The sequence below is a fragment of the Oncorhynchus nerka genome, linkage group LG2 (genome assembly GCF_034236695.1).
Source record: "Oncorhynchus nerka isolate Pitt River linkage group LG2, Oner_Uvic_2.0, whole genome shotgun sequence".
Lineage (NCBI taxonomy): Eukaryota > Metazoa > Chordata > Actinopteri > Salmoniformes > Salmonidae > Oncorhynchus > Oncorhynchus nerka.
In genome coordinates, this window is record NC_088397.1 from 19,270,220 (window position 1) to 19,283,843 (window position 13,624).

The following is a 13,624-nucleotide window of genomic DNA, read 5'->3' on the forward strand; positions in this document are numbered from 1 at the left end:
TCTCTCCCTCCCCTCTGTCTCTCCTCCCCTCTCTGTCTCTCCCCCCTCTCTGTCTCTCCTCCCTCTCTGTCTCCCCCTCTCTCTGTCTCTCCTCCCTCTCTGTCTCTCCTCCCCTCTCTGTCTCTCCCCTCTCTGTCTCTCTCCCCTCTCTGTCTCCCCTCCCCCTCCTCTCTGTCACCTCTCCTCTCACCCCCCCTCTCTGTCTCTCCTCCCCTCTCTGTCTCTCCTCCCCTCTCTGTCTCTCCTCCCCTCTCTGTCTCTCCCCCTCTCTGTCTCTCCTCCCCTCTCTGTCTCTCCTCCTCTCTGTCTCTCCCCTCCTCTCTGTCTCTCCTCTCCTCCTCCTCTCTGTCTCTCCTCCCCTCTCTGTCTCTCCTCCCTCTCTCTGTCACCCCCTCTGTCTCTCTCTGTCTCTCCTCCCCTCTCTGTCTCCCCTCTCCTCTCTGTCTCTCACCTCTCCTCTCACCCCCTCTCTGTCTCTCCTCCCCTCTCTGTCTCTCCTCTGTCCTCCTCCCCTCTCTGTCTCTCCTCCTCTGTCTCTCCCCCTCTCTGTCTCTCCTCCCCTCTCTGTCTCTCCCCCTCTCTGTCTCTCTCTCCTCCCCTCTCTGTCTCTCCTCCCCTCTCTGTCTCTCCCCCTCCCTCTCTGTCACCCTCTCTGTCTCCTCTGTCTGTCTCCCCTCCCTCTCTGTCTCTCCTCCCCTCTCTGTCTCTCCTCCCCTCTCTGTCTCTCCTCCCTCTCTGTCTCCCCCTGTCTCTCCCCCTGTCTCTCCTCCCTCTCTCTCCTCCCCTCTCTGTCTCTCCCTCCCCTCTCTGTCTCTCCCTCCCCTCTGTCTCTCCTCCCCTCTCTGTCTCTCCTCCCTCTCTGTCTCTCCTCTCCCTCCTCTGTCACCTCTCCTCCCCTCTCTCTGTCTCTCCTCCCTCTCTGTCTCTCCTCCCCTCTCTGTCTCTCCTCCCCCTCCTCTCTCACCCCTCTCTGTCTCTCCTCCCCTCTCTGTCTCTCTCTCCTCTCTGTCTCCCCCCTCTGTCTCCTGTCACCTCTGTCTCTCCCCTCTCTGTCTCTCCCCCTCTCTGTCTCTCCTCCCCTCTCTGTCTCTCCTCCCCTCTCTGTCTCTCCCCCTCTCTGTCTCTCTGTCCTCCCCTCCTCTCTGTCTCTCCTCCCTCTCTGTCTCTCCTCCCTCTCTGTCTCTCCCCCCTCTCTGTCTCTCCCCCCTCTCTCTCTCTCCTCTCTCTGTCTCTCCTCTCTCTGTCTCCCTCCCCTCTGTCTCTCTGTCTCTCCCCCCTCTCTCTCTCTCCTCCCCTCCTCTCTGTCACTCTCCCCTCTCTGTCTCCCTCTCTCTCTCTGTCTCTCCCTCCCTCTCTCTGTCTGTCTCTGTCTCTCCCCCCTCTCTCTCTCCTCCCCTCTCTGTCTCTCTCTCTGTCTCTCTCTCCCTCTCTCTCTCACCCCTCTGTCTGTCTCTCCTCCCTCTGTCTCTCTCCCTCTGTCTCTGTCTCTCTCCCTCCCCCCCTCTCTCTGTCTCTCCCCTCTCCCCCCTCTCTGTCTCTCACCCCTCTCTGTCACCCCCCTCTGTCTCTCCCCCTCTCTGTCTCTGTCTCTCCTCCCCCCTCTCTGTCTCTCTCCCCCCTCTGTCTCTGTCTCTCTCCCCTCTCTGTCTCTCCTCCCTGTCTCTCCTCCCTCTCTGTCTCTCCTCCCCTCTCTGTCTCTCCCCTCTCTGTCTCTCTGTCTCTCCTCCCCTCTCTGTCTCTCCTCTGTCCCTCTCTGTCTCTCCTCCCCTCTCTGTCTCTCCTCTCTCCTCTCTGTCTCTCCTCCCCTCTCTGTCTCTCCCCTCCTCTCTGTCTCTCCTCTGTCCCTCTCCCCTCCTCTGTCTCTCCTCCCCTCTCTCTGTCTCTCCTCCCCTCTCTGTCTCTCCTCCCTCTCTGTCTCCCCCCCTCTCTGTCCTCCTTCTGTCACCTCTCCTCTCACCCCCTCTCTCTGTCTCACCTCCCTCTCTGTCTCTCCTCCCTCTCTGTTTCTCATCCCTCTCTGTCTCTCCCTCCTCTCTGTCTCCCCCTCCAGGTCAATGAATGCGTATCTGATAGTGTACCTGTGCATCCTGATCAGCAAGGCTCTGATCAACACAGTGCTGAAGTATGTGTGGCAGGCTGACCTGGACAAAACCCCCTCTCTGACTCTCCTCCTCTCTGAGCCCTTCTACAACCAGAAGACTGACACAGAGTCTCTCCTCCCTCTCTGTCTCTCCTCCTCTCTGTCTCTCCTCCCCCCCCTCTCTGGCAACGCCATATAGTAGGTTATAAAACTACAATCATTTTTATGCAATAGCTGATGTTTTTTTACCTCTCACTTTCCCTTTCTCTCTCTCTCCCTGTCACCTCTGACTGTCCCTCCTCCCCCTCTCTCCTCCTCATACCTCCCTCCCTCCTCTCTCTCTCCCTGTCACCTCTGACTGTCCCTCCTCATACCTCCCTCGCTCCCCTCTCTCTCCCTGTCACCTCTGACTGTCCCTCCTCCCCCTCTCCCCTCCTCATACCTCCCTCCCTCCTCTGTCTCTCCTGTCACCTCTGACTGTCCCTCCTCCCCTCTCCCTCCTCATACCTCCCTCCCTCCTCTCTCTCACCCTGTCACCTCTGACTGTCCCTCCTCATACCTCCTCTCCTCCTCTCTCTCTCCCTGTCACCTCTGACTGTCCCTCCCTCCCTCCCCTCCCTCTCCTCATACCTCCCTTCCTCCTCTCTCTCACCCTGTCACCTCTGACTGTCCCTCCTCCCCCTCTCTCCCTCCCTCTCCCCACCCCCCTCTCTGTCTCTCTCCCTCTCTGTCTCTCCCCCTCCTCTCTGTCTCTCCCCCTCCCCCTCTCTGTCACCTCTCCTTCTACCTCCCTTCCTCCTCTCTCTCACCCTGTCACCTCTGACTGTCCCTCCTCATACCTCCCTCCCTCCTCTCTCTCTCCCTGTCACCTCTGACTGTCCCTCCTCCCCCTCTCCCTCCTCATACCTCCCTCCCTCCTCTCTCTCACCCTGTCACCTCTGACTGTCCCTCCTCATACCTCCCTCCCTCCTCTCTCTCTCCCTGTCACCTCTGACTGTCCCTCCTCCCCCTCTCCCTCCTCATATCTCCCTCCCTCCTCTTTCTCTCCCTGTCACCTCTGACTGTCCCTCCTCCCCCTCTCCCTCCTCATACCTCCCTCCCTCCCTCCTCTTTCTCTCCCTGTCACCTCTGACTGTCCCTCCTCCCCCTCTCCCTCCTCATACCTCCCTCCCTCCTCTCTCTGACTGTCCTTCCTCCCCCCTCTCCCTCCTCATACCTCCCTTCTCTCTCTCTCCAGTTGATCCGGGCGTTCACAGACTTCCTGGCCTTCATGGTGTTGTTTAATTCTGTCTCTCCTCCCCTCTCTGTCTCTCCTCCCCTCTCTGTCTCTCCTCCCCTCTCTGTCTCTCCTCCCCTCTCTGTCTCTCTCTCCTCTCTGTCTCTCCTCCCCTCTCTGTCTCTCCTCCCCTCTCTGTCTCCCCCTCCTTTCTGTGTCACATCATCCCCGTGTCCATGTACGTTACCGTGGAGATGCAGAAGTTCCTGGGGTCCTACTTCATCATGTGGGATGATGAGATGTTTGACGAGGAACTGGGAGAGAGGGCTCAGGTTAACACATCTGACCTCAATGAAGAACTGGGACAGGTAGGCTATACACACAGTACACACAGTACACACACACACTCACCACTCTTACCTGAATGTGTGTGTTTTCCAGGTGGAGTACGTGTTTACAGACAAGACAGGCACCCTGACAGAGAACAACATGGAGTTTATAGAGTGCTGTGTGGACGGCTATGTTTACGTCCCTGATGCCATCTGTAATGGACAGGTCATGCCAGGGTCAACCAGCATGGACATGATCGACTCCTCACCTGGACCAGGGGGCAAGGTGAGACAGAGAGCCTCACTGTCACTTGATGGACTGTACGAATATGTACAGGACAAGTTACCCCTCTCTAACCACTGATGCAGGGTCAGATATTGTTTCATTACCCTATGAAGACCAGCTGGATACTAACAGCCTTTACCTGGATGTCCTGGGTGAACCCTAAACTCAGAGTGACACTGATACCTTCTCTAAGGATGACACATTCATCCACCCAGGGATCCAGTGTCACACACACACACACACACACACACACACACACACACACACACACACACACACACACACACACACACACACACACACACACACACACAGACACACACACACACACACACATTGCTGTGTGCCAGGACTAGAGAGGGCCGCTTCACTCTGGTGACCAGCCTGTGCCATTCCTTTGTCTTCTGTGTGTCTGTGTGTACGGGGACTAAGAAGCATGACCTTCAGGAAACATGGATTGTGTTTTACTATGGATCCAAATGATGTATTCAAAGTGTATGTTTCCTGTATGTATGTGTTGATACGTGTGTGTGTGTGTGTGTGTGTGTGTGTGTGTGTGTGTGTGTGTGTGTGTGTGTGTGACGTGTTCTCTGTGCTTGGCTTGTCAGGAGTCTGAGGAGTTGTTCTTCCGGGCGTTGTGTCTGTGCCACACGGTACAGGTGAAGGAGGAGGAGACAGTGGATGGCATCAAGATGGGTATCCACCAGAACAAGGCCACCTCCTTCTACATATCATCCTCTCCTGACGAGGTGGCACTGGTGGAGGGCATGAAGAGGTGACTGGCTTGACACTCACTCACTCACTCACTCACTCACTCACTCACTCACTCACTCACTCACTCACTCACTCACTCACTCACCCAATCACTCACTCTCACTCAATCACTCACTCAATCACCATATTACTCTCACTCATTCACTTAATCACTCACCCATAATCACTCAACCAATCACTCACTCAATCACTCACTCAATCACCCAATCACTCTCACTCATTCACTCAATCACTCACCCAATCACTCACCCACTCAATCACTCACTCTCTCAATCACCCACTCTCTCAATCACCCACTCACTCAATCACTCACTCAATCACCCACTCACTCAATCACTCACTCACTCACTCACTCAATCACACTCAATCACAAACTCACTCACCCAATTACCCAATCACAATCACTCACTCACTCAATCACTGTCGCTCAATCACTCACTGACTCGTGCACACACACACAAAGGCAGAACGTCTTTCCTCCTCCCAGCCATTTGAAATGAACTAGATAGATAGATAAGAACTAGATAGATAGATAATATACAGTGCATTTGGAAAGTATTCAGACCCCTTCCCTTTTTCCACATTTTGTTATGTTACAGCCTTATTCTAAAATTGATTAAATAATAGTTTTCCCTCATCAATCTACACACAATATCCCATAATGACAAAGAGAAAACAGGTTTTTATTATAAATAAATAACAAAAATATCTTATTTACATAATTGTAATCCATTTTAGAATAAGGCTGTATGTAACGAAACAAAATATGGAAAAAGTCAAGGGGTATGATTACTTTCCAGAATGCACTGTATAGTCATACATCTGCAGTTTAACCTGCTCCCCTGTTCTGACAGTAATGGTATATTCCTCTTTCCCCCAGGCTTGGCTTCACCTATCTGAGGCTGAAGGACAGTCACATGGAGATTCTTAATAGGGAGGATGAGGTCGAGAGGTCAGTGTGTGTCCATTACTCCAGCCATGGCCTGTGGGCATCAGTTTATCTTTGTGTGTGTACGTGTGTGTGTGTGCGTGTGCGTGTGCGTGTGTGTGTGTGTGTGTGTGTGTGGTCAGTAACCCAACCTCTTTCTCCCTTTCTCTCTCTTGCATCCAGGTTTGAGCTGCTGGAGGTATTGACCTTTGACTCTGTGAGAAGGAGAATGAGTGTTATCGTCAGGTCCACCACAGGTACTGTACTATAGTACAATTACTACCATTATGATACTAGAACACAGAAACTAGAGGTACTGTACTATAGTACAATTACTACCATTATGATACTAGAACACAGAAACTAGAGGTACTGTACTATAGTACAATTACTACCATTATAATACTAGAACATAGAAACTAGAGGTACTGTACTATAGTACAATTACTACCATTATGATACTAGAACATAGAAACTAGATGTATCTGTATGGGAGTGGCTGGTGCTTTTTATAGATGAAAGCAGTCATTACTACGGCAACCCAGTCATTATTCTGTGCGTGTGTGTGGGCCGTATATGTGCTAGGAGGTCAACAGGCAGAAGGCATACTAATGACGGTAGAGTCAGTCTCACTGAGGAACATCTCTAGTATTGTCTGCCCTACTGCTGCAAACTAATGATGCTTTTCTCTGCTAATGAGGAACCTGTTTTTAACTGTGTGGTTGTCCACAGGGGAGTGCTACCTGTTCTGTAAAGGGGCCGACTCCTCCATCTTCCCCAGGGTGATCTCTGGCAAGGTGGAGCAGGTCAAAGCCAGAGTGGAGCACAACGCTGTGGTAAGGACATACACACACACACATACAGCCACTATCAGACACTAGAGGCCGTTGTCATAAAGTAGCTCAAAAATCAGACTTCCAGAGTTTCTGACCTCAAATGCATTTTTGACTTTCATTTTTGCTTTGCTTGAGGTGTATATTGTCATATGGCTGTATGGTAGACCCTGCTAAATGCTAACGGATTCTTGTATCCTTTAGTGGTAGTGTCCTTACTTAAGATGTTGGCCACCAAAAGTTCCAAGTTGTATATGGAATGTAACTGAGATGGTGATTGACTGTCATTATGGAGTGTTTGGTGCCAACGTGGAGGTAGTCTACTGATCCCTGTGTGTCCGTGGCTCTGGCCCAATCTCTCCAACGCCACAGTGACAGAATCAGGACAGGCTGGTTGCCAAGGATGACATAATTGTGGATGCAGTTTGGGTTGCCGTTGGCAGCGGTGCCGACCCGTTTCTGTTGACTGTCAGGGAGAATGTGTTTCCCTGGTTACGTTACAATGGGATGGCCAGCGGTGATGCTGGTGTGAACCAGACTGGCGCTGAGAGAATGTCAGAACTGAGGTCTCACTGTTCATGTGCGTGTTTGTGTGCGTGTTTGTGTGCGTGTTTGTGTGCGTGTTTGTGTGTGTGCGTGTGTTTACTTATGTGAAAGGTCAAGGTCATAAGTCTACTGCCACATATCCCAGAACCAATGTATTGCTGTGAGCCGGGGTATGAGAGAGCTTTCAATGTTGTTCAGATGATGGATATACTTTTAGAATTAATTATACATCTTATTTATTTACGTCCTATCATGGTGGAACAGTTTTAAAATAAATTATACGTTTGATTTATTTATTGTTCTATCATGGGGAACTACATTTTTAAAATAAATTATATCTAATTATTTATTTATGATCCTAATTGAATGGTATTTAATGCCACAACCCTATACCCTAGACACCCACCTGAATGATCCGGATACTAAGGAGAAGTCCCTAACTGTTTTATGGCCTGCTGAAAGCGGTATGTATGCAGCCAAAATGCGGTCAGAGACCAAGAGCAGCACCGCCCACTCAAGATTCTGAGCCTGCTTGGCAGGGTTGGTCCTGCAAAGCTGGGAAATTCTCAAAGCTGCTAATGAGAACCTTGATGACCTTGTGCCGGTGGGGATTCCGGTGGGGTGCCCCCACCCAGGCAGTGGCATTGCAGGCAACACTAGCTGCAGTAACCCATGGGAAGGGGCTCACACTCGGACATTCAGAGAGGGGATATATTATTGTGACCCTGGTGGCACAAAATCAAAAGTCTGACTGCATGGAGATGCTTGGGAATATGGTCAATACGGGGGACTGTGTTGTGGGTGTTTCAGGGAAAAGGTGTACATTTGACCTCCATCATCTAGGACGTGACAATGGTTCATAAAATCTCTCCATTTCTGCCCATTTTTTTTGCACAGTCTTGCAGGCCTTCTCATACAGCTGCAACAGTAAGTGCATTTGTAAATCAGGACCTTTCTTGAGTTGGGCTCTGGGATGGTGCAACTGTTGAGAATGTAAGTTTATGGTTGTGTGGGGGGAAAGGGTTGAGTGTGTGTGGGTGTATGTGTGTATCCCACAACTGTTGAGAAGGAGTAAAAGATGTTAGGGACAATAGAGGATGATCCACAGCTATATATAATACAAATCGAGGTGAGGGCGATGGAAATGCATTTGGCAGTTAATCTACTTCAATTTGGTAAATGGCACTGTGTGCTCTTTTGGTCTGCCAGGCATTGGGATGACGGCCCAGCTCGGGATGAGGAGGGCTTTTAGCGGGTGGAATGGTGGGGACCAATTGGAGGTTTACTTAGTAGCAATGCAAAGATCATGGTACAGCTATATAGACACTCAATCATCATGTACTTTTTAATGGTACGTTTACAAACATATGGGGCGGCAGGATAGCCTAGTGGTTAGAGTGTTGGACTAGTAACCGGAAGGTTGCAAGTTCAAACCCCTGAGCTGACAAGGTACAAATCTGTCATTCTGCGCCTGAACAGGCAGTTAACCCACTGTTCCTAGGCTGTCATTGAAAATAAGAATCTGCTCATAACTGACTTGCCTGGTTAAATAAAGGTAAAATAAATAAAAATATATATATTATGATAAATATAATTGAAAGTTGTGTCTCATTATGGTAAGTGGTGAAATAAGTATAGCCAGTTATAATTGTAATGGCTTAGCAGATAATAAGAAAAGACGATCAGTATTTACCTGGCTAAAAGAGAAGGAATATAATATCTATTGTTTACAGGAAACCCATTCAACAATTTTAGATGAAGTTTTGTGGGAAAAGAACTGGGGGGGCGAAATATACTTCTCCCATGGGCAAAGAAATTCAAAAGGGGTGATGGTTTTAATTAACAGTAATTTTGATCCAAATGTGCAAATTGTCCAAACAGATCCTCAAGGTAGATGGATTATTTTGAATATGCTATTGGACAATAAACAGATATGGCTTATTAACCTATACGGTGCAAATAATGATGATCCAAGCTTCTTTGAAAATATATATAAGAATTTATCAACTCTACAAGCACTCTATTATTATGGTGGGAGATTTTAATACGGTCTTAAATACCTCTATGGCCCGTAAAGGAAATCACACTAAATCAAATCAAATCAAATCAAATTTATTTATATAGCCCTTCGTACATCAGCTGATATCTCAAAGTGCTGTACAGAAACCCAGCCTAAAACCCCAAACAGCAAGCAATGCAGGTGTAGAAGCACGGTGGCTAGGAAAAACTCCCTAGAAAGGCCAAAACCTAGGAAGAAACCTAGAGAGGAACCAGGCTATGTGGGGTGGCCAGTCCTCTTCTGGCTGTGCCGGGTGGAGATTATAGCAGAACATGGCCAAGATGTTCAAATGTTCATAAATGACCAGCATGGTCGAATAATAATAAGGCAGAACAGTTGAAATTGGAGCAGCAGCATGGCCAGGTGGACTGGGGACAGCAAGGAGTCATCATGTCAGGTAGTCCTGGGGCATGGTCCTAGGGCTCAGGTCAGTTGAAACTGGAACAGCAGCGTGGACTGGGGACACTACAAACTATCACCCTCAAGCACTTAAGGAAATCATGAATGTCATGGATATATTGGAATTAGGGGATATAAGGAGACTTAAATACCCTGATCTAGTGAGATATACATGGCGGAGGCTTAATCAAGCTAGTCGTCTTGACTACTTTCTTATGCCATTCTCTCTGGCACCAAAAGTTTTAAAAAGTGTTGATAGGGGACAGAATGCATATATAATTGGCATATATATTACTCTTACGGAATTTCCACGTAGGCGAGGATATTGGAAATTTAATCAAAGCCTACTAGATGATAAATGGTTTAGATCTAGGACAGAAGAATTTATAACGGACATTTTCAGACATAACATAGGTACAGCAGATCCCCTTATTGTATGGGACACTTTTAAGTGTGCCTTTAGAGGCCATGCAATTCAGTACTCATCTATAAAACAAAGGCAATTTAGATCAAGAGTCCATATTAACAAAGGAAATTGAAGGACTAACAGTACAGTTAGATAGCAATAAAAACGGTACTATAGAGGCACAGAATAAGTTAGAGGAAAAACAAAAAGAAATGGAGGAATTTATTCAAGAAAGATCCAGTGTAATAGATTATAAAAATAAAGCGAACTGGATGGAATATGGGGAAAATACAACAAATTATTTTTCAATCTTCAATATAGAAATGCTACCAATTTTTTTTAATTAAAACTTGTTACAAATGGAGTCACGCATGATTCATCAAATGATATTTTGAAAGAGGAAGTAAAGTACTTTAAGAATATGTTTTCATTTCAGGCTCCTCCATCTCCACTAACTGAAACTAATTGTATGGATGTTTTTCCTAATAATAATGTAAAATTAACATCTGTACAGAGACTCATGTGAAGGTCAAATTACAGAGGAGGAACTGCTTGATGCAATTGGGGCCTTTAAGGATGGGAAAACCCCAGGGCTGGATGGCATACCAGTGGAAGTATACAAAACTTTTTTGATATACTCAGAGGACCATGATTAGCATGTTTTAACCACTCCTATATAAATGGTAGATTATCAGACACTCAACAAGAAGGTCGGATATCATTATTACTGAAACAGGTGGTGGTATATATAAAGATCCAGTCCATTAAAAAAAATGGAGACCTCTTACACTTCAGTGTTGTGATTCAAAAATCCTAGCAAAATGCTTGGCGCATAGAATTAAAAAAGTATTGTCAGATATTATTCACCCTAATCAGACAGGTTTTTTACATGGACGATACATTGGAGATAATATAAAACAAGTACTGGAAACAATAGAATACTATGAAATATCGGGGACACCAGGCCTGGTTTTCATAGCTGATTTTGAAAAGGCTTTTGATAAAGTATGACTGGAGTTTATATATAAATGCCTAGAATATTTCAATTTTGGGGAATCTCTTATAAAATGGGTTAAAGTTATGTATAGCAACCCTAGGTGTAAAATAGTAAATAATGGCTACATCTCAGAAAGTTTGAAACTCTCTAGAGGAGTAAAACAAGGTTGTCCACTATCGGCATTTCTATTTATTATTGCCATCGAAATGTTAGCTGTTAAAATTAGATCAAACAATAATATTAAGGGATTAGAAAGCTGTGGCTTAAAAACCAAGGTGTCATTATACGCTGATGATTCGTGTTTTCTTTTAAAACCACAATTAGAGTCTCTCCACGGCCTCATTGAGGATCTAGATAATTTTGCTATTATCTCTGGATTAAAAACAAATTATGATAATTTTACATATTGGATCACTAAAAAAATGCACATTTTACATTACCATATAGTTGACTAATAAAAGGGTCTGACGGAGATGTGGACATACTCGGTATACAAATCCCAAAAGAAAGAAATCTCACTCCAATACATTTTTATAGAAAGTTATCAAAAAATAGATAAGACCTTGCTACCATGGAAAGGAAAATACCTGTCTATTTGTGGAAAAATCACCCTGATTAACTCTTTAGTTATATCACAGTTTACCTATTTGCTTATGGTTTTGCCTACACCTAGTGACCTGCTTTTTAAATTATATGAACATAAAATATTCCATTTTATTTGGAACGGCAAGCCAGATAAAATGAAAAGGGCCCACTAACATTGAGTGGCTGCTGCCAACACACTGACTCAACTCCAGCCACTTTAATAATGGGAATTAATGGAAATTGATGTAAAATATATCGCTAGCCACTTTAAACAATGCTACTTAATATAATGTTTACATACCCTACATTATCCATCTCATATGTATATGTATATACTGTACTCTATCATCTACTGCATCTTTATGTAATGCGTGTATCACTAGCCACTTTAAACTATGCCACTTTGTTTACATACCCTACATTACTCATCTCATATGTATATACTGTACTCGATACCATCTACTGCATCTTGCCTATGCCGTTCTGTACCATCACTCATTCATATATCTTTATGTACATATTCTTTATCCCTTTACACTTGTGTGTATAAGGTAGTAGTTTTGGAATTGTTAGGTTAGATTACTCGTTGGTTATTACTGCATTGTCGGAACTAGAAGCACAAGCATTTCGCTACACTCGCATTAACATCTGCCAACCATGTGTATGTGACAAATACATTTGATTTGATATCATTTATATAACGAATATGAATTCGGTGGGCAGAAATGATTAAATATTAAAGCATTAGACCTCTCACTAAAGGCATCAGTCATACAAAAGTTATACTTAAATCCAAACTGGTTCTCTAGTAAATTGGTACGTATGTTTCATTCTATGTTCAAGAAGGGCCTTTTCCCCTTTACTCAGATTACACCGGCTCACTTTTGGTTGTTTGAAAAGGAAATAATCTCCAAAATACCTTTATTTTTTAAACAAGCCTTAGAAAGTTGGTTGTAATTTCAGTTTAATCCACCTGAAAAGACAGAACAAATAATACAACAAATATTGTGGTTAAATTCAAATATACTAATTGATAAAAAAAACGTTATTTTTCGAAGCCATGTTTAAAAAGGTATACTTTTAGTGAATATCATCAATAGGACTAGTGGAGTTATGTCACACATACAGCTAACACAGACATATGGAAATGTCTGCTCTACCCAAAATTACAACCAACTAATTGCAGCATTACCACAAAAATGGAAGAGGCAAGTAGAAGGGGAAAAAAGTAAGGAACTTGTATGTCGGCCCTGTATTAAAGAACATAAATGGTTAAAGAAAAGTGTGATAAATAAAAACATATACCAATTTAATTTAAGGACCAAAAAACTGATCGCTGTGCCATATAAATTGCAAAATAGTTGGGAAGAGATTTTCGATGTACCCATTCCATGGCACATGGTTTATGAATTGATACGCAGAACAACGCCGGATGCAAAACTTCAAATATTTCAATTTAAATGACTACAAAATCCTTGCAACTAATAGAATGTTCTATATATATGGGGAATACAATCTTCCCAGCTCTGCAGATTCTGCTGTGAGGAGGCAGAGTCATTAGATCATTTATTTTGGTATTGTCCATATGTAGCTCGTTTTTGGTCACAGGTCCAGGAATGGCTGAATAATAGCAACATTTGCCTAGAACTAACGCTGCAGACAGCAATACTGGATGATTTGAAAAGCCATAGTCAATCAATCAAAAGTATAATCATTATTTTAGCAAAAATGCTTATTTTTTAATTTACAATCTGTAGAAGCTATGAGAATAGAAAGGTTCAAGTCGTTTGTGAAGCATCACTGCAGAGTTGAAAAATATATGGCAAATAGAAATCCAAAATGGATGATGTTGAGAGACAGATGGGAGAGGTTGAATGGAGCTGAAGGGTGGGACTAATAGCAAGATAAAACATGTAAAACATACGGGGTCTGTAAAATGTATATAGGTTCAGAACATTTGTGAAATAGCACAGTTACAAATAGAAATCAAACTGGATGGACATCAGAAATAGAGGAAGGACTAAAAACAAACAACCACTGCGCCCGGGTGGCAGTGGTTAAGGGCGCTGTACTGCAGCGCCAGCTGTGCCATCAGAGTCCCTGGGTTCGCGCCCAGGCTCTGTCGTAACCGGCCGCGACCGGGAGGTCCGTGGGGCGACGCACAATTGGCCTAGCGTCGTCCGAGT

At 45.3% G+C, this 13,624-nt stretch overlaps 1 protein-coding gene across 1 annotated transcript in view; it reads left to right on the forward strand.

Annotated features, from left to right (window-relative positions):
- LOC115124834 (phospholipid-transporting ATPase IH-like) overlaps positions 1 to 13,624 on the forward strand; it is a 143,758-nt gene that overhangs the window by 68,461 nt on the left and 61,673 nt on the right. Inside the window, exons 10-18 of the mRNA XM_065024410.1 lie at positions 2,051 to 2,212; positions 2,266 to 2,278; positions 3,318 to 3,366; positions 3,516 to 3,664; positions 3,738 to 3,911; positions 4,520 to 4,686; positions 5,566 to 5,637; positions 5,797 to 5,870; positions 6,346 to 6,449. Coding sequence (XP_064880482.1) covers positions 2,051 to 2,212; positions 2,266 to 2,278; positions 3,318 to 3,366; positions 3,516 to 3,664; positions 3,738 to 3,911; positions 4,520 to 4,686; positions 5,566 to 5,637; positions 5,797 to 5,870; positions 6,346 to 6,449 — 964 coding nt within the window. The remainder of the gene's footprint in view (positions 1 to 2,050; positions 2,213 to 2,265; positions 2,279 to 3,317; positions 3,367 to 3,515; positions 3,665 to 3,737; positions 3,912 to 4,519; positions 4,687 to 5,565; positions 5,638 to 5,796; positions 5,871 to 6,345; positions 6,450 to 13,624) is intronic.